The sequence below is a fragment of the Diplotaxodon limnothrissa genome, linkage group LG11 (assembly GCF_057381915.1).
Source record: "Diplotaxodon limnothrissa isolate DT_005_m linkage group LG11, D_limnothrissa_male_GT1.1, whole genome shotgun sequence".
In the NCBI taxonomy this organism is placed as follows: Eukaryota; Metazoa; Chordata; class Actinopteri; order Cichliformes; family Cichlidae; genus Diplotaxodon; species Diplotaxodon limnothrissa.
The window spans coordinates 9,508,888-9,530,292 of NC_140606.1; the positions used below are offsets into that span (position 1 = coordinate 9,508,888).

Genomic DNA, 21,405 nt, shown 5'->3' on the forward strand with positions numbered 1-21,405 from the left:
ATAGAAACATGAAACGTTTGTGTTCAAATTAAAAGGTAAACTTTTTGTAACGTAACAACCACCTAATTCACTTCTTTTGGTTTACCAAAAAAATAAAGGCGGCTGCTTGACTTGACTGAGATGGATTCCTTCCTCAAACCACGATCCAAAGCATGCAAAACTGAAATCCCGTGCAGTGTCGCGAAATTTAACATTGCTATATTATTGACTTACTTCACTCGAACATGATATGAACAATTTAATCTACCCTCTCTGCATATTATGTAGTTTCTACACTATATAGTTACACTTAATTTTAAAGCATGAGGCAATTGTGTTAAATACACGCAAGATGCTTACATAAATCCAAGAGCTGGCCAATACCTTTTTTTCAGTGCACGTACTTTCTATCCCTTATGAGAATGTTTTAATTTAGTCTTTCTAAATAGCATATGACATCATGTCTATGTAGATTCTCAGTCATCCAGGTCATAGTAGTCTAAGTCGCTTGCAGAGTAAGTGACTGAAAGTCCACTTGCTTCCTTTCCAAGTTCCTTATATAGTTTAACCCTGTCATGCATGACATGGTTAAAGAGGGTTATGACAACCTCAATCGGGATCTTCGAATTAAGTATGTTTATTTATCTTTAGGCATAGAAAGATGAATAAAAATATTTAAGACAAAAATCCTGATTGAGGTTGTCATCATTCATGCATGACAGGGTTAAATAACAAGAATTACAATGAAACATGTCATTCATCTACAGTAACATTAAACAACCAGTGGGTGTCAGGTTTGGAGTGACACATTAGTGTCCAATAGTGATTTATGTGCAAGTATACCATCAACACTGACACAAATACAAGGAAACAGCCTTTGAATAGCTGTCCACTGTAGTGACCACTATGCGTGAAAGGGATACGACACTGAATCTCATCTTTATATATATTTTTAAAAAATTACAGTGTTTGAATGATTTTTTTATCATCAGCATGTATTTATAATTAAATACTTACATTTTATTTTAATGATCTTGTATGTTTCCCGCTGCTTTCCACCATGGTATGTAACACTGCATTGTAAAGGTTTGTTATGATCAGAGCGGTTTGAGCGAAAGGTCAGAGTAGATGTTGAATTCCACTGGCCTTCATGAAGCTTCTGTGGTTGATCACGTTGCGCTCCAGAGTGACTCCAGTGGAAATCAGGTGGATATGTGGGGCAGGAGTGAGACACAGAGCAGGAAGCAGACACATTTTCACCCTCCTTTACCTCTCCTTTCATAGATAAACTGATGGGGTTTGGTTGATCTGTGTTAACAAGGTAAATCAGGAACATTATAATCACTTTAATGGGGACCACTTAATGTACTGTGAAACTGATGTTATATTTTATAAAGCTTTGAATTCTGGACATTCCTTTTTATGTTAATGATATGTATATAATTTCTTTATTTTTTAAATCATCCTTCTGAGCTTTCCAACACCCAACACTAGCAAATAAATATGGGGTGAAATAATAGGAAGTTTTTTTTTTTTTACTTTAATCCACAAAAAATGAATCAGATTTGGTTAAAAAAATAAAAATAAAAAATAAAATGAAAATGATGGGAACTTCACTTGGTACAATTTTGTCTTTTCATGTCTCCACGAGTTTTCCTGCTTTTTGAGCTTTAGGATGAAAAAATACACAATTACATAAACATGTCTGTATTAACTGAAAACCTTCGTTTTAAACTTACATAGTTATACACTTATGAATTGAGTCATAGAAACCAACACTGCTACATGATATTTGATATTAAAGTGATCTTGTAGGTTGAGTTGTCGTTTTGCACAAATGCGTTATTATTATTGACCTCTTATGACCTGGCGTTAACATATGTGGACATCACTTTTTTTGTCTAGTCCGCAATCTTATATTTTGCTCTCAAGGGCCAGATATCCTGTTCTCACAAACTACATCAGGTAAAACGATAATTCTTTGTTTTTAAATTTATCAGGTCCCAATCAGCCCAAATAGCAAAGAAAAAATAAAAATGCATGCCATGAAAGAGTTCAGGTCTTAGGAGGTTAAAGTGTTATTGAACTGTGCACACTATTTATTTATTTGTTCGTCTCCTATATTTCTCCAGAATTTTAGATTCAGTTGGATGATAGATGACACGCTCTCTTTCCGTGGTCTTCCAAATCCCTGTGAATATGTTGACTTTTTGGTCTTCTCCAGCTGGGTAGTCATAAGAGCATGGGATGACCACACATGAGCCACGGAGACCTTTAACTGAGGATGGCACATCAGCGGTCCTAGATGAGGCTTTTGTTTGAGTAACTGTAACAAATTATGCAACAAACAATGATTAAATGAAGTACAGAAACAGGACAATCAAGCAGAGAAGGAAAGTGTAAATGCATAAAACAAAATACAAATTCCTCACAAAAATTGCTTGAAAAATAAACAACATCGTAAGATTTTAAAAAGTAGACTTTTAGATTGAAGAGTTTTTGTGTTGTACAGCTTATCACTAAATATATACATTGTACAAACAGCATCATACCTTTGAAGCAAACGCATATGAAAAACAAAATCTACTCTAAAGGATTAATCTCTTCTTCTCTTTGCCGCATCTAAAAGAAAGTGACACAGATATGTTAGCGTGCTATTATTTCTTTGGGATGAGAAGTGACTTGTTAGTTTGCATTCAGCTTTATTATGTCTCAATATTGTTTCATATATGGTACAATGGGGAAGTCAATATGTATCAAAATGCATATATTTTCACCCATACCATTGTTTTATAAAAGGGGAGTTATCAGATTAACAGAAGAACAGATTAGAGGTCTGAAACAAGATAAAAATATAAATAAATACATAATTATTTTTGGTTCAATTCCACCATCAGGCCGGGGTCTTTCTGTGTGGAGTTTGCATGTTCTCCCTGTGTTTGCGTGGGTTCCCTCCAGGTACTCTGGCTTCATCCCACCATCCAAAGACATGCAACCTGTGGGGATAGGTTAATTTGATAATCCAAATTGCCACTAAGTGTGAATGTGCGAATGGTTGTCTGTACCTGTGTGTTGGCCATGCGACAGAAGGGCGACCTGTCCAGTGGGTACCCCGCCTCTCGCCCTATGACAGCTGGGATAGGCTCAGTGCTTTAAGTGGCCCAAAAGAGGTGCCGGTACTCTATTTTTTTTCTGCCTCCCCTGAGGTAACAACAACTATATTGAATGGGTTTTATATACAACAGTCAACAGACAACTTTATACAAAATAATAAATCATTTTATTAGTTTGTGGATTTGCTTGAGCTAGAAAGAGCTACTGAACATAAATAAAATGTGCAAAAAGGTATTGAAAATTTTTTTTAACAAAATGTACATAAAATAAATTATAAACTAATTTGTATTTTGCTTTCTCTTGAGTCCCTGCTGGTATCAGCAGCAGCACTTGCAAAGTGTACCTGCAGAGCTTGGTAGTTCTCCCATACATGCTTTCACTGTTCTCTCACTTGAAGCAACCCAACGCACTGATAAAACACGGCCTATCACAAGGAGACGTTGTCCAACATTGTGAGCACTCTCGGTTAACTCCCTTTGGTTTTTTGGTGATGCATGGTAGAGGGAGTAAAGCTGATCTAAGAATATTTTAAAGTGGTTGATTCCTCCTACCTCCTTCAAAACATCACAAACTGCCAGTTCCAGTCTGTGATTGGAACAATGCCAGACAAACAGGTAAGGGAATTTGGAACAAAGCTGCACAGCAACTCCTGTCTGTGAAGGTTCTCACAAACTTAACAATGTGGTGTATGCTGTACAGTGCAGCGAGGAATGCTCAGACCTCTACATTGGAGAGACCAAACAGCCACTTCACAAGCGCATGGCACAACACAGAAGAGCCACCTCCACAGGACAAGACTCAGCAGTCCATCTGCATCTTAAGGATAAAGGACACTCTTTCGAGGATGCCAATGTTCACATTTTGGACAGAGAGGACAGATGGTTTGAAAGAGGAGTGAAAGAAGCCATCTATGTCCACTGTGAGCGACCATCTTTGAACAGAGGCGGGGGTTTACGACACCAACTCTCTGCCATCTATAATCCAGTTTTGAGATCCCTTCCCAGACGCCTTAACGTCCACTCACATCCTGGGCCATCTGACCTCAGGAATTCGCATGATAAGGTGGGGCCAGGTTTCACAATGAACACACCCGAAACTCTGGCTGATTGGGACCCACACCCAGTCTCACACCTTGGCTCAGGCGATTAGAGGATCATCAGGGGGTCCTTTTGTCCCTCTGTGGGGGGTTTCTCCCACTAGGTTTATATCTGGGACTCTCCACCATTTGACCTTAGAACTGAAGAAGCTTCTCGGATGAGAGGTGAAACGTCTTCAAGCAACTTAAAGAAGTCCAGACGCTTTTCTTTGCAACCTCCTTTGGCAGCAACTCCTGCTTTCCTCCCAAGCATCACTGAGGCTCCATCACAAGCAAATGCCAACAAATGTTCCTGTAGGTAGTGAGGGTCAAAGCCATTATTATGAAGACATCCTAACAGTGCTTCAGTGATGTCCTTTGCTGTGGTCCCCTGCAGCTCAATCAGTTCAAAAAATATTGTGTCTGGATTTTCATTGGAAATAGCTGACCGCAGGCACACGACAAGCACAGACTTTCCACTTATTGTAGTGGATTCATCAATGAGCACACACAATTTTCTTTCATTCATCACTATGTCATTGACTACCTTCTTTTTCATTTCAGCTGCAATGTGATCCAGTATATTTGCACATGAGTTATTAGAGTGCAAAACTCTGCCCATCTTGACACCATTTAAGACTTGCAACTGGACATCTATTGGCATGTCTGTAAAGGGACGCCCATGCTTGCCAATCTTATAAGCTGTTCTAAACACATTGCAAGTTGAAGCGTAGTCAGCCTTTCTCATATCTTCAATGTGTTTTTGCATTGTATTTTGTGTTGCCTTCTCTTTTATTTCAACTGCTTTCTTGTGATAAATTGAGTCTCTGTGCTCTTTTATTTTCTTTCGTAGTGAGTTTTGTTGTGCAGCCTTGTCCCTTCCAAAAGACGAGATTAAGCACCCACTCCACTCCTGCGACACTCTCTGCCCTTGCTGCATGTCCACGCGAGCACAAACTTGACTACACACACTACAACCCAACTTTTGATTTCTGCTGATCAGCCACTTGTAATTTGTGGAGAAATACCGGACTTGTGCTTGGGACCAACATTCTGGCCACTCATGCTCGCTAACGCGGCTGTTGTCATCGGTAGAAATGGTGTCATTCTCGTCCTCGTCGTCGCAAAAAGTGCCGTCGTCCGCGGCTGCGGCACTAGTGCAGCTTTCATTAGCTTGCGTGTGACCTGCAGCGATATCATTCTGGCTTGGTGGGGGGTCAGCCAGCGAGTCCTCTGATTCTGACCATGTTCTTTTACTACTCACAGTCTGAAGCCAGGAGAGCATATTAAGTGTTCATTGTTTTTGTATTTTAGCCGAGCAGCTGTTTGCGCGTTTTACACACCCTCTCCGGACCACGTTGAGTTGTTGACATAACAACGGCAAAAGCGACGCATGCGCTTTTCACTTGTAAAACACATTGGTGTATGGGTAATGTAGGCTCTGCTCTCGGTGGGACGAATTAGGAAGCGTGCTTGTGAAGGGCGCTCTGAAAAGCGGCAGCGCAGCCAAACGATTATAACAGATGTGCAAATGAGAGTACCGGTACGCTAAAAGCACGTTCTGGGCGCATGGAGAGGTGGCGGTACTCTCAAGAGCTATATTTAGAAGTGGCGGTACTGAGTACCGGCGCGTACCGGCCCACTTAAAGCACTGATCCGAGGTGTTCCCTAACATCAGCTGTTAGGGAGCATTTTGACACAGTATCTCACAATGATAACATACATCTTTAATCAATCACAGATAGGCTTATTCAGGACATCATATGGGTATTCTGCAATTTGGTACATCTTTATGTTTATATATCGACTGGCATGTAGCCCATATGTAATATCACAGCAGGGCTGCTGTACATTGAATAACCAGCAGGTGTCAGTACTTCCAAATGAGCTGTTGAATGGGTCTTCATGTGATCTGGATTTTGGCAAAGCACAAAGGCAGATAACACGGCAAAAAAGGCAAAATGTCATGAGAATTGGACATATTCTTGGAAATGCTAACTAAAGAAATACACAGGAAACCACCAAACAGACAGGACAGACACCTATAGGGAGGTTGCAAAAAAGAAAGAAGGAAACTAAGGACTTAAATAATCATTAGTTAATCGGGAAGATAGAACACACCAGGCAACACAGTTGAATTAGATCATAATAACAAGACTAGGGCAACAGAATTGAAACACAATGCACGCAGGACAAGAGACTACCGAAAGAAGACAGGACACAAACAGAGATAGACCCAGATTCCAGATACATAAACTTAAACACAGAGGGAAGGAGTAAACACAGACATGTGAATAACAGGAAGACCAGACAACCATAGAGACAGGGCACAGAGTAGATACGGAGACATGACCAGGGCCAATGATGAAGATAACTAAATATTGCAAACTAAGGAGAGATCAGGATATAAAAAGATTATAGTTTCATGTTTAGTTTGTAGTCTGTAAACTAGACACAAACCAAAGGTAAGTCAACACCGAAACAAAGACTGACACTTCACAGACCCAGAGAAACCATACAGGGGATATGACAGACTGGAGAAACTGAAGGTAAACAAGCACAAAGATGCTGAAAACAGGACATGGAGAGAAGGACAGACTGGTCACAAAAAGAAGAACCAACATATAACAAGAAATCAAGAGCTATAACTATCAAACTCAGAGGCACTCAAACATAATATACTCAGGAACAAGAACATAAATACTTTCTGAATTTCAAGACAATTTATGATAAGTCCATAAAAAACTCAAAATACTGAGTGAAAGGCAGCAGCTGAGTATAAACAATGAAATACAATCAATTACAAAGAAGGGACAATGGCAGCAAATAAACTGAGGGGAATAAGATATGACCAGAGATTACAGAATAAATCAAGAATTGAAGTTAACCTTTACCTGGATTACTTAAGAACTTTATAAGTCACAGAATCAACAGTTTCCAAGAAGTTTGGTTTCTTAATTGCAGTTTGAGTGTGATTTAGAGAGTGGCTAGTAAAGATAAAAAAAACAAACAGAATGCAAAAAGTCATAGTTTGCTCATAATAATCATTAATAAATAGAACGCATCAAAAAACAGGCGCAGATTTTTACAGTCTTAGTTTCTGTTCTGGCAGGGGCTGTCTCTGGTGGTGCCCACATGGATGGCAACAACAGCATCTGATACACACACTGGATGGGAAAACCTGTTACACCACGCTGCTATGACACCCAGCCTAACGGAGGGTGGAGGCTGCTGGATATCATTGGAGCATTTTGTGGAGGGGCTTCCGGGAGGATTGGCAGACTGGGTCAGATGTCACTGGCCAGCGAATCCAAGGGCCAGATAGAATTGTAATCAGCCAGTGGGCACTATGTCTGCCACCTCTACGCCTTTGACCAATTGATAAAAAATGATGGTCAAGCGGCCTGCCCTTCTGTATTTTGTAAAGATTATAAGTAAGTTGATACATTTTTATAAGTTAACAGTTATATTGTAACTGATTATTGTCACCGTCCCTCTGTCCTTGCTGGCTGAACCTGCCATTTCTGTTTGTTTCCCTACATCCTAGAGCTCCCTGTCTCTCTCTCCCTTTTATGTGTGTTTCTGTGTTTGCCTGTGTCCTAGGTTTTGTACAGCGCTGGGGTCTGAGAGGTTCCCTCTCTGGAGACAGCCACACCTGCTGATGATCATACTCACCTGTTGCTGATGAACCGATCACAAGCGGTTGTTGATCAATGGTCATGACAATTTGCATATTAATGTTTGTGTTATTGAGTTATTGTGCAAACGTACTATTTATAACAGGAGTCTCAAACTGCAGTCCTCGAGGGCCGGTAGGGCTGCTCAATTAATCGAATTTTAATCACGATTACGATCTGGGCTTTCAACGATCATTAAAAATGACTGAGCCGATTATTAGCACCTCCCTCATGCTTTACTCTCGCGCTGCTCCGTGTGGCAAATCGAGCGCACCTCTCTGCATTTCGAACACGCTTCACAACAATTAAGAGAACCCGAGGGAAGCTCGGAAAGCTAAGCAGAAGTTATTTGGAGAGGAGAGTGCCGTTGATTGAAAAGAGAGGTAAAAAAAACAAAAAAAAAAAACTTCGGTGGTGTGGAAACATTATGGGTTCGCGGAGTCAGACGTGGATCAAGTAGACACAGTGTGTAAACTTTGCTACAGTGTCGTAGCTGCACCACAGAGTAACACTGCAAAGTTCACTAAACATAGATGTTTACATTTTTCATTTATTTCTTATATTCCAAACATTTGCACTGTTATCAGTATTTGCACACTATTTTATATTATTTTTTATCAATCAATCAAAGCTTTATTCGTCACATGCAGGTTGCCCTGCAGTGAAATGGGACTCCCCCCCCCCCGACCTTACACATATGTGCTATATGTGTAAGGTCGGGGGGGGGGGGGGGGGGGGGAGTCCCATTTCACATTACATGGGGATACAGGTCGGAGATCGGTAGAATCAGAGAAAAAAAACATTGAAATGTACACTACAGTGGGGAAAGTGCAAGAGGAAAAAAGAGACCCCTACTCATGCTGTGCTTCCATGGTAGGACAGCATGAGAACAGGAAACAAAAAAACTCCTTTGCACAAAAAGCACATAAATGTCCACAGCATCACATTGTGAAGACATGACAAGCCACAGGGGTGGGTGGGGGGTGAGGAGTAATCCGAAGTGAACGCAGCAGCCACCCTGCACAGCGCTACCATTCCAGCGCGGCACACAGCCCGCCGCGTTCCCTCGCAGGAAACAAGCATCGAAGGCGTTGGAAGGGGAGGGGGGATGAGTGAGTGCCTATCAGTGTAAGTGTGTGTGTGTGCGTGTCCATAGTTCAGCTGAGACAGTGTCCTTCGGCCTATCAGGCTAAGTAAACAGTCCTCCAGCCAATCCAGGTGTAAAGTCATTATTCAATACATTGTTATTGTTAACCCTTTAAAGCTGGTCAGAGTACACTGTAAAAAAAAAAAATTGTTGCGAAAACTTAAAAACTCAAGGCAACCCACTGCATTTACATTTTTAGGTTCTGATGGATAACATATAATTTCAAGTTTAGGAGAAAAGTTGCTTCAACTAATGTTTTTGTGTTTACAAGATTAATAACTGTGCTTTTTCTTAACTCATATTTTATTGTTTTTTATTGTGTATTTCCTTAAGTTTACACAAGGTATTAGCTTTAATTTTGGCAACATATTTCCTAAAGTTTACAAAATATATTTTTTATTGTTTTAACAATGTAATTCCTAAAGTTTACACAACATACTTTTTTTGTTTTGCCAATCAATTTCCTAAAGTCTAGAAAAAGTATCCTTTATAGTTTTCATAAGGTGCTCCCTGTTGTATTAATGAATGAATGTTGATTTTCAAATAACTTTATTGTGTTCAAACACAACTGCACCACTGACAATGTTTTGAGATGAGCCATTTTTAACATACCGACAACATTCAGCCACAAATAAAGTCCTTTTCCAAAAACAAAAACAAAAAAAGGCAAATTTTTGTAATAAATGTTACTCATCCCATTTTAAAGGTGTGGTATTGTCAGTCAGAATATCAAACCTATCTTGATTGATAGTCACTAACAAACAGATCAAAACATAAGATGGCAGGATGTGAACTCTTCTATCTGGTTTCCATACAGCAAACAAATGTGTACTTGAGTTCTTTTGGAAACTCCATGTTGAGCCCATAAAGTAGGCCAAACAGGTAGGCAAAGGCAGTGGGAAGGTCTGTCAGATCATCAAGAATAATGTCCTCTTCCAAAACAATGGCAGTGTTGACCCCTGTGGACTGCGAGTTGGGTCCCATGCAGTCCTCCAGAACAGTGAGGATGCCCACCGTAACACCGCGGGTTGCCCTCTCAACTGGATCTGTATCCTATGCAAAATTAACAACAGTACATATAAGTGTCTTGTAACACAGTAAGGGGAATTGTTGAAAAGAATATATCAATGGACCAATAGGCTCGACTATAGGAGCACAGGGGTGTGTTCAAATGAGACACAGAGACAAGAATGTAACTCAAAAGAACCGGCCAACTTTAGTGACATAAACCATAAGGTTGACAAGCACAGGTTAAAGACACTTTACAATGGTAGAAAGGAAACTTACAAAAATTAAAAGAAAAGTAAAACACAAACTACTAAAGCAATGACTTGGCCAAGTGTTATTTTTGGTTTTCAATGTTCGGGTTTCAATGCTCGGGTGCACCCTAGTAACCTGACTCCTTAACTCTTATAGAACAGATTACACAAATCCAATGTACATTCAAATGAAAATCTCACACTCTTTTCACATGTGGAGAATGTTCTACACAACAGCTCATTATTTAAAGTCCCAAATAAAAAATGTCCAAGGGGTAAAGTCCAAAAAATTCCCAGGGTGTGAAAGAAAATAGGGATGAGAGAATGTCAGTCAGTGGTCTTATGTATAACCAGCTGTGCGTGAAAGTGTGAGTGATACAGTCCTACCACACCGCAACGTGCAGCAGATCATCAAGTGGAAAAGAAGCGAATCTCAGTCTCTCTAAGTCCAGGTGGGAAGGCTCGCCATCTATTTCACCGGAGGAATCCACCTCAGGAACAATTCAGCATACAAAAAAAAACCTGACCTGTCAACAGACAGGGTCAGAAGAGCAATTCAAATATTAATTATGCTGTTCTAGCTATAATTCACAACTTAGGATTTTGTTTAAATCACATTCAACATAAATTTGCAATAAAAATACTCAATTTTGCAAAAATAAAACATTTCTCTTACACAAACTATGCATTAAACCAAGTAAAGTCAGTGCATATGCATATATGTCGCATATGCGACAATTATTAATCAAACAATTGAGATTAATTCAGTTTCTCAACAATAAAATGTGAAACAGACGTGAACTAACTGAGACATACAACATGTGCTCACCGATCTCAGCGCATCACGGCCGAAGACAATGGCATAGTGTCTCTCGGTCGGAAAATGCAGGGCTCTAAATAACGTAACAGGACATGTTTTCTCTTTAATAACCGTAATACGACATGAAGGAAAAATAAACATAAGTTGCGCTTCAAGTGTTACCTTACTTCTGGAAGCAGATTGAGATGAACTTCCAGGCAGTTGATAGCAACCAGAGCTAACAAAGGCTAACAGTTTAGCTCCACGCGGTACTTTTTAAAGTCACCAGAAAAATGCAGCATTTGCCTGCTTACTCACTGTGGCTACTTTTAACATGAAAGGTAGCTGATAACCAGTGAACTTATGTGCAACACAGTTGGTTGCAACTTATATCTAATACTTTTTTCCAGCTCAAAAGCTTCAGTCTCTCTTTTCTCCTGCCAGCGCGCGACTACCTCCACACATAGCAGCAAACACAGAGCACGTAGGTGGGACATACAGCGGCAGACTGCTCTCCCATTGGTCAAAACATACTGGGACCTGTGCATTTCGATTGGTTGGGCAGGCTGTCCATCTCTCCTCATATCAGTCCTTAAAGTGGTACCCTCATTATATGTGGGTTACACCGTAAACCAAAACTGAAGATTGAGAAGATTTGCATACTCACCAGACATGTTAAGAAGAGTTTGGTCTCGTCGTCGCGAACAAATATCGGTAACCCTTCCAAACTGATGGTTCGTCAATGCTGGACTATGTTTGAGACCTAAAACACAGAAATCAAATAAGACTCAGTCTCATTTATAAACCTACCATTTTGTTTTAAAAACACATTAAGTGTTGTTGCTAAAAATACAGCTTTAAGAAATAAGATGTTAAAATTAGTTATTCCAGATAATTGCTCATGGTTTTGTCAGGGTTTTTTTTTTAAGTAATTTTGATGCAAAACCAATGTAGCACACTTATGAATACATTTATAACAAAAAGTGGCACGAGAGTTGAACTGTCCGTCATGACCTGCCATCTGCCAAACACACAGCACTGCTTGTTATCTTATAATCCCATTCAGGAGGACACTTTTTTTGAAAACTAACAATTTTTATATCAATTTGGGAACTTCGGGTTCATGCACAAGTTTTGCAAACAAAGTTATATGGTACTATTTACCTAAAAATGCAGGCAAGGCCTCAGGCGTTTTTTATATAACCATTTAAATCTATTTACAGAACAATCAGGTGTTCTGCATCAAATAAGAAGGCACACAAATTATTTGTGCCAGTCCAAAAAAATAGTTTGTGTTCGGTATAAGACAGAAGAGAACAGCACAGGCCTAAACCCTGCAGGTCTGACAACAGGAGGTGTATCAGTCCGGTTTTCCATGTGGGAACAGCGTTTACACTGGAATCTGCTTTTGATGGCTTTTTTGGAGCAAATGTGACATTCAGCAGTATAACTGACACACAATACAAAACAATAACTACACTACACATTAACTCTAGCCTCTAAACACGCTAAACGTCACTAATGTCTCACATATGAAAACGCACGCTCTCTTTCTTTTGCTCGCCCACTTTCCGTCGCGGGTGTCACTCCTAAAACTACCCCTTCTCCCTAAACAACCAAGTGCCGCATGTTGCCATATCATTTTTTTTTGATTGGCTGACATGGTAAATTCTAACACCAATAGGGAAGGGGTGTTTTTTTGTTTTGTTTTTTTTTTACTCACAAGTGAAGAGTGTTTGGTAGCGCGGGCCGTAGAAAACGTCGTTTTTGCCGTTCTTCCCGCTATAAACACCACTGTTTTGTTCAAAAAACCCAAACAAACAAAAAAAAACAAAAACATTGTGTGTATTTTTTATCATAACTCTGGTTTTACGTGGCCTATCGACACAATTCAAAAACTGGTGTATAGTCTTTCAGGATCTTACAAAGCTTCAAACGACACATCGACTTTTAAATTAGTCGTCGATGATTTTGATAGTCGATGTAATCGTGACTAGTCGACTAATCGTGGCAGTCCTACCTGTTTATCCTGCATTACCTGTAGAGTAAATTCAGTATTTTGCAGCAAATTTTACAAGATAAAAAACATAATGTCAATTAATCAATTTATTGATAAGCACATTTAAAACAACACAGGTTGACCAAAGTGCTAGTTAAATTTTTTTTTAAAAAATTACAGGCCCGATATCTGATTTAAAAACATGAGGATTTACATGCAACCTTTAAATTTCCAGTTTATCAAATCCCACGGAGCAGTTCTTACCTTCAGGGAAACAAAGGCTACATTCACACTGCTGGTCTCAATGCTGAATTCCGATTTTTTGATCAAATCCGATTTTTTTTGTCTGCTTGTGACAGCAAACGCGCTCTTGTGTGAACCCTCAAAGCGGCCCACCTTCGCAAAAGAAGACGTCACACACAACGCGTTCTGTTTAGACCCAGTCCAAACAGTATTGTTTGACTGATGGCCCTTAATATAAAGACTTGTTTCGGACTTTACGTTTCCTAATTTAGCTTTAAGTTGTAAAGTAATTTTGTTATTTACATATGGCCTAATAATTATCCTTATTGCTGTTTTAGAGAGGTGCAGTGCTTCAAAGGATAGATTTCTGTCAGAATCTGCAGATTATACAGTAGGGCCTGCAAATAAAATGTTCACGTTTCTCCAATACTGTCTTCCCAAAAGTTTCACTAACATCCACAATGAATGGCCAGGAAGCGGTCACGGTGTCTTCAGCCGGCACTGATAATTGGTGTCTGTCTTGTGTCAGTGACGTAAAAGACGGATTTAATGCGACATGACCATTCAAACAGCAGTCGCTTTCTAAAACATCAGATTGGACCTCTCTAAGATGGCGCCGAGTATGGCAGCCTCGTCGCGAGCTCCCCCAAGCAACAGCTGTTTTCTGTGCTTAATTTTACTTTTCCTTTATTTTTTCACGACTAGCACATGTCTCCTTGTGTACGACCGACAAACCTTACTGGACATAAAAGACGGACTTTCTTATAACTTTCCGGAGTTCAAGTTTTGCAACACGGACCCTCCGTTCGCAGACCCCCCATTCATCTCACCTGAGACGCCTTTGTTCTCTGGCCCTGGAGGCCGCAAACGCCGACGCAGAGGGAGAAGATCTGGCGTTCTGGTTCGACTGAGACGGCGCACTAACAGACCACCGTTACCCAGTTTATTACTGGCTAATGTGCAGTCTCTGGAGAACAAGCTGTGCGAGCTTCGGGCACGGATCTCATTCCAGCGAGAGATGCGGGACTGCTGCGTGATCTGCCTCACAGAAACCTGGCTATCGGACAAGGTACCGGACTCCGCAATACAACTACCGGGGTTCTCTGTGCACCGCACGGACAGGTCACAGGATCTTACTGGGAAAAGCAGAGGCGGTGGTGTATGTTTCATGATCAACAACAGCTGGTGTGATTATGCGAACGTGCACCCGGTAAAATCCTTCTGCTCACCGGACCTGGAGTACCTGATGATTAAGTGCCGGCCATTCTGGCTACCGAGGGAATTTACAGCAGTGATTATTACGGCTGTTTACATTCCCCCACAAGCCGACACTGACCGAGCACTCAGGGAACTGTACAGCGCGATCAGCAGTGAGGAAACTGTACACCCAGAGGCAGCGTTTATCACAGCCGGAGACTTTAATAAGGGAAACCTGAAGAAAGTCTCACCCAAACTCCACCAACACATCCATTTTAACACTCGTGGAGACCGGCTACTCGACCACTGCTACACCTCTTTCCGGGATGCGAACAAAGCCCTCCCCCGCGCCCCATTCGGCCAATCAGATCACCGCTCCATCCTGCTCCTGCCCGCCTACAGGCAGAAGATGAAACAGGAAGCTCCAACCCGGAGGGCGGTGCACTGTTGGACGGACCAATCGGAGTCTACGCTGCGGGACTGTTTTGATCACGCGGACTGGGAAATGTTTCACGTGGCTGCTAGGGACATTGATGAGTACACAGACTCAGTCTGCGGATTCATCAGGAAATGCGTGGAAGATGTCGTCCCATCCAGAACAGTTAAATCCTTCCCAAATCAAAAACCCTGGATTAACGGAGATGTTCGCGCGGCACGGAACACCGCCTTTGCCTCCGCGAACACATCGGACTACAAACACGCACATTACCAACTCCGGAAGACGATCAAAGCAGCCAAACGTGAGTACAGGGACAGGGTGGAGCAACAGTTTGACAACCCTCAGAGTACAGTGGGGCAAAAAAGTATTTAGTCAGCCACCGATTGTGCAAGTTCCCCCACTTAAAATGATGACAGAGGTCAGTAATTTGCACCAGAGGTACACTTCAACTGTGAGAGACAGAATGTGAAAAAAAAATCCATGAATTCACATGGTAGGATTTGTAAAGAATTTATTCGTAAATTAGGGTGGAAAATAAGTATTTGGTCACCTCAAACAAGGAAAATCTCTGGCTCTCACAGACCTGTAACGTCTTCTGTAAGAAGCTTTTCTGTCCCCCACTCGTTACCTGTATGAATGGCACCTGTTTGAACTCATCATCTGTATAAAAGACACCTGTCCACAGCCTCAAACAGTCAGACTCCAAACTCCGCCATGGCCAAGACCAAAGAGCTTTCGAAGGACACCAGGAAAAGTATTGTAGACCTGCACCAGACTGGGAAGAGTGAATCTACAATAGGCAAGCAGCTTGGTGTGAAAAAAATCAACTGTGGGAGCAATCATCAGAAAATGGAAGACATACAAGACTAGGGCTGGGTATCGTCACTGATTTCTAGAATCGATTCAATTCCGATTCACAAGGTCCCGAATCAATTCGATCCACGATTCGATTTAATTCGATTCGATTCGATTCAATTTAAATCTGGGAAATTTTGACAGTCAGAAATATAATTCAGATCAGTACATTTACATATTTTTGTATCTATAAAAAGGAAGCTGACACTCGCAAGACTTTATCCAAGCTGTGAGCATCACAGCAGATGCCTTTGTGTCAAAGTAGCTGAAGATAAAACACAGAAAAACATGTAGGTGATTTTCCTGGCCTGGGATTTTATAAAAAATATTCTGCAGTACATCAAAAACGAAAGAAAACCATTAATTAATCAACATTACCTCTGACGTTACAGCGGTTTTATTAGAGACATGGCTAAGCATTTTGCATTTTGAATAATTTTAAAAAGTTTAAATTTGTTCAGTATTGAACAGCAGAAATGAGGTTTTCTTTTCGGAAGAATGTAAAAGGGAAAAAAACAGCGGCCGACAGCGCTGTAAGCAACAGTAGACTTGTGCGTAACAAGCAAGCGAATAATGAAGAAAGCGAAACTGTTCGAGAGAGAGAGGGGGGGGGGGGGGGGGTGGGGGGGAGAGAGGGGGAGGGAGAGAGGGAGAGAGAGAGAGCTGCGCATCGCAATGGAAGCAAAACAGTAAAAGAGGGAATTCATGACGATGTTTATGTGAAGCGTTTGGATCTTCTTTTGCTGCTGGTTCGGTCAATATTGTTTGGAGAGACATCAAACTAACAGCCTTAGAATCAGCGCATAAAGGGCGTGAACACAAAGCGCGGACCCGGATCAGCGAGCTGTCGGCTTTCACTTTCAGCCCCGACTGTGAGAAAGGCGACATCTAACTGATTCTGATCCGCGGGTCACGCCCTGTGTTTAAGTCTATGTGAAGAATCCCTGTACCTGCTCTCATTTACTGTTTGGTGGTTCTTGAAATTTTGTGAGATGTCACCAGAGATTCTGGCATTTCGGACACAATAAATTTATATTAAAAAATCGATTCAGGATTTTAATGAATCGATTTTACGTTATCCAAGCCAGAATCGATTTTAATCGATGAATCGATTATAAAAACCCACCCCTATACAAGACCACTGATAATCTCCCTCGATCTGGGGCTCCACGCAAGATCTCATCCCGTGGGGTCAAAATGATCATGAGAACGGTGAGCAAAGATCCCAGAACCACACGGGGGGACCTGGTGAATGACCTGCAGAGAGCTGGGACCAAAGTAACAAAGGTCACCATCAGTAACACACTACAACGGCAGGGAATCAAATCCCGCAGTGCCAGACGTGTTCTGCTGCTGAAGCCAGTGCATGTCCAGGCCCGTCTGAAGTTTGCCAGAGAGCACATGGATGATACAGCAGAGGATTGGGAGAATGTCATGTGGTCAGATGAAACCAAAGTAGAACTTTTTGGTATAAACTCAACTCGTCGTGTTTGGAGGAAGACGAATACTGAGTTGCATCCCAAGAACACCATACCTACTGTGAAGCATGGGGGTGGAAACATCATGCTATGGGGCTGTTTTTCTGCCAAGGGGACAGGACGACTGATCCGTGTTAAGGACAGAATGAATGGGGCCATGTATCGTGAGATTTTGAGCCAAAACCTCCTTCCATCAGTGAGAACTTTGAAGATGAAACGAGGCTGGGTCTTCCAACATGACAATGATCCAAAACACACCGCCCGGGCAACAAAGGAGTGGCTCCGTAAGAAGCATTTGAAAGTCCTGGAGTGGCCTTGCCAGTCTCCAGACCTCAACCCCATAGAAAATCTGTGGCGGGAGTTGAAAGTCCGTGTTGCTCGGCGACAGCCCCAAAACATCACTGCTCTCGAGAAGATCTGCATGGAGGAATGGGCCAAAATACCAGCTACTGTGTGTGCAAACCTGGTAAAGACCTATAGTAAACATTTGACCTCTGTTATTGCCAACAAAGGTTATGTTACAAAGTATTGAGTTGTATTTTTGTTATTGACCAAATACTTATTTTCCACCCTGATTTATGAATAAATTCTTTACAAATCCTACCATGTGGATTCATGGATTTTTTTTTTCACATTCTGTCTCTCACAGTTGAAGTGTACCTCTGGTGCAAATTACTGACCTCTGTCATCATTTTAGGTGGGGGAACTTGCACAATCGGTGGCTGACTAAATACTTTTTTGCCCCACTGTATGTGGCAGGGACTAAACACGATCGCAGACTTTAGAGGGAAAACCAGCACACCGCAGACCACGGCCTCTCTGTGTGAGGATCTAAACGTATCCTACGCTAGATTCGACACAGCGAACACCATGAGACCGGACAGTGTGCGCACCACGGATGACATCAGTGCGCACACTGTGTCTGAGGAGGATGTGCGGAAGTGCTTCAGGAAGGTGAACGCACGCAAAGCTACAGGTCTGGACGGGATTCCCGGCCGCGTCCTCAAGTCATGCGCGGCTCAGCTGGCTGGAGTGTTCACGCACATCTTCAACCTTTCCCTCTCTCTGTCTGTAGTCCCAGCCTGCTTCAAAATGGCCACCGTCATCCCTGTACCCAAATCCTCCACCATCTCCTCATTGAACGACTGGCGACCTGTAGCCCTGACCCCCATCGTGAGCAAATGCTTCGAGAAGCTGGTCAGGGACTTCATCTGCTCTGCACTACCCGACTTACTGGACCCTCTACAGTTCGCATACCGCCACAACAGGTCCACTGATGATGCCATAGCCCTGACACTACATACTGCCCTGTCACACCTGGAGAAGAGAGACACGTATGTGAGAATGCTGTTTGTAGATTACAGCTCAGCATTCAATACCATCGTTCCCTCGAAGCTGGACAGGAAACTGCAGGATCTAGGACTGAGCAGCTCCCTCTGCAGCTGGATCCTTAGCTTCCTGTCTGACAGACGCCAAGTGGTCAGAATGGGCAGCATCACCTCATCCCCCATCACACTGAACACTGGTGCTCCACAGGGGTGTGTACTGAGCCCTCTCCTGTACTCACTCTACACCTACGACTGCACAGCCACTAACAACTCCAACATCATTGTGAAGTTTGCGGACGACACTACAGTGGTGGGTCTTATCACCAACGGTGATGAGACGGCTTACAGGGAGGAGGTCAGCGCCCTGACCCACTGGTGTCAAGACAACCATCTCACCCTCAACGTCGCAAAGACAAAGGAGTTGATAGTGGACTTCTGGAGGTGCAGAGAGGTACACACCCCCATCACCATCAACGGCGCTGCTGTGGAGAGAGTGAGCAGCTTCCAGTTCCTTGGGGTACATCTGGCTGAGGATCTTACGTGGTCAGTACACATAAACAAAACAGTGAAGAAGGCGCAGCAGCGCCTCTTCTTTCTCAGGAGACTGAAAAGATTTGGCATGAGCCTTCGCATCCTCAGGACCTTCTATCACTGTGCCATTGAGAGCATCCTCACTGGATGCATCACCACCTGGTATGGCAACAGCACCGCCTACAACCGCAAAGCTCTCCAGAGAGTAGTGCGGTGCTCTGAATGGATAATTGGAGGTGAGCTTCCCTCCCTCCAAGACATCTACAGGAAGCGCTGCCTGAGGAAAGCGGGGAGGATCATCAAGGACTCCAGTCACCCCAGCCATAAACTGTTCAGACTACTTCCATCAGGAAGGAGGTTCTGCAGCATCCGGTCCCGTACCAGCAGACTGAGAGACAGCTTTTTCCATCAGGCCATCAGACTGCTGAACATGTCATAGACACCTCACCTCCACTACTGGAACTTCAACATTATGCACTACATACTGTACAGTAACGCCACTGTTTTGCACATGTCTCACTCTGTATATTTTTATATATTTTATTTATTGTTTACTCTATTTAATTTGTAAAATATGTGTATACACACACACACACGTAGAAAAACATTTAGTAGACACATCCAGAATTTTTATTTTTTTTTTACATATACTATTATATATTGTACATATATTTATTAGTTTCAGATTTAGCCATTCGTATATTTTGCCTGTTTATGTTATTGTATTTTGCACAACTCTGTTGCTTGTGAAGCTCGCACACAAGAATTTCACTCGCATGTACTATACCAGTGTACCTGCACATGTGATGTGACAATAAAAAAATAAAAAAAGTGAAAGTGAAGATATGCATCGGATTCAGTACCACATACGAAGGTACCGGGTCGGATTTGAAAATATCGGATTTGTGCTGTTCACACTGTCATACCATGGTCGGATATCAGTTGCATAGGGTCAAAAAAGTCATATTTGATGTGCTTTCACCGGCAGTGTGATCGTAGCCAGAGACAAAACAAAAAAAAAAAATGAATGGGACCAATTAACCACCAAGACAACTGTTAGAGTTTGTATTGTTGATTGTCATTTATGCTTAGAAATATTTAACCATAGATGCTTAGAAGTATATAATCATTTGTAGATTGAAAGAATGTCTCATCCTACACTCAGAAAAATAAAAGGTGCCAACTGGAACCAAAAGTGGTTCTTTAGACTGATGCCATAGAAGAACCTTTTTTGGTGCCACAAAGAACCTTTCAAACAATGGTTCTTTGAAGAACCATTTCTTTCAGTGGTTCATTGAAGAACCTTTAAAGGTGCCCCAAAGAACCATCAAGAAATGGTTCTTTGGGGCACCTTTAATGGTTTTTCAATGAACCTTTTTAAAAATGGTTCTTTAAAGAACCATTTTTAAAAAGGTCCTTCAAATGGTTCTTTAAAAGAACCATTTTAAAGAACCTTTTTTGAGTGGTTCTTTAAAAAACCATTTTAAATCTTTCAAAATAAAATGCATCATAAATTGAATTTGAGTAGGGTAAAAATAAATACGAGCACAGCATAGACATATATTAATGGTTTATTGTCATTTTGTAGTTACCAAAAGACAAAAAGGCATTTTAACCCTCAGCACAACATCACTACTAATACATGTCACATATTAGTGTTTTAAACAGTAATAATTTAATATATTTGCTATACTATAAATAAATATATATAAATACTATAGCTACAGATAACACAACAATACATTTATTGTTTAATTAATAAAACATCAGAAAGTGATAAAACACATTAGAAATAGCAATAGCTTCATAACAGACCAATAAATCAACACATTTTCATCAGCAGATGTTTGCATGTTCAGTAAAAATATTTCAACAACAAGTTTATGATTAAAATGATCAATGAACTTTAGCATTACGCTATGTAATGTACGTTTCATGTTGTACTCATGGTCTTTTGTTAGTCCAGTTTAGGATAATGTCCCTGACGTATGTTTCATATCAAATACAGGGAGTGCAGAATTATTAGGCAAATGAGTATTTTGTCCACATCATCCTCTTCATGCATGTTGTCTTACTCCAAGCTGTATAGGCTCGAAAGCCTACTACCAATTAAGCATATTAGGTGATGTGCATCTCTGTAATGAGAAGGGGTGTGGTCTAATGACATCAACACCCTATATCAGGTGTGCATAATTATTAGGCAACGTCCTTTCCTTTGGCAAAATGGGTCAAAAGAAGGACTTGACAGGCTCAGAAAAGTCAAAAATAGTGAGATATCTTGCAGA

The 21,405-nt window shown here is 41.4% G+C and overlaps 1 protein-coding gene and 1 pseudogene across 1 annotated transcript; both read right to left on the reverse strand.

Moving 5' to 3' along the window:
* Nucleotides 1–478: 478 nt before the first annotated feature.
* Nucleotides 479–3,059, reverse strand: LOC146622320 (sialoadhesin-like). The gene is made up of 5 exons (XM_085366803.1): nucleotides 3,045–3,059; nucleotides 2,532–2,562; nucleotides 2,093–2,305; nucleotides 997–1,287; nucleotides 479–549 (listed from the first exon to the last, which is right to left on the reverse strand). The coding sequence occupies exons 1-5, from the start codon at nucleotides 3,057–3,059 to the stop codon at nucleotides 479–481; spliced, it is 621 nt and encodes a 206-aa protein (XP_085222929.1).
* Nucleotides 3,060–3,649: 590 nt separating this feature from the next.
* Nucleotides 3,650–9,976, reverse strand: LOC146622321 (E3 SUMO-protein ligase KIAA1586-like; annotated as a pseudogene).
* Between the last annotated feature and the right edge of the window lie 11,429 nt (nucleotides 9,977–21,405).

What these genes read in the sequence shown, in the direction of transcription:
- LOC146622320 (XM_085366803.1), bottom strand. An exon ending in TCTGGAGAAATATAGGAGAC is followed by an intron (nt 1,288 to 2,092) that starts GAACAAATAAAT and finishes TTGTTAACACAG; the next exon opens with ATCAACCAAACCCCATCAGT. An exon ending in CAAGATCATTAAAATAAAAT is followed by an intron (nt 550 to 996) that starts GTAAGTATTTAA and finishes CATGCATGACAG; the next exon opens with GGTTAAACTATATAAGGAAC.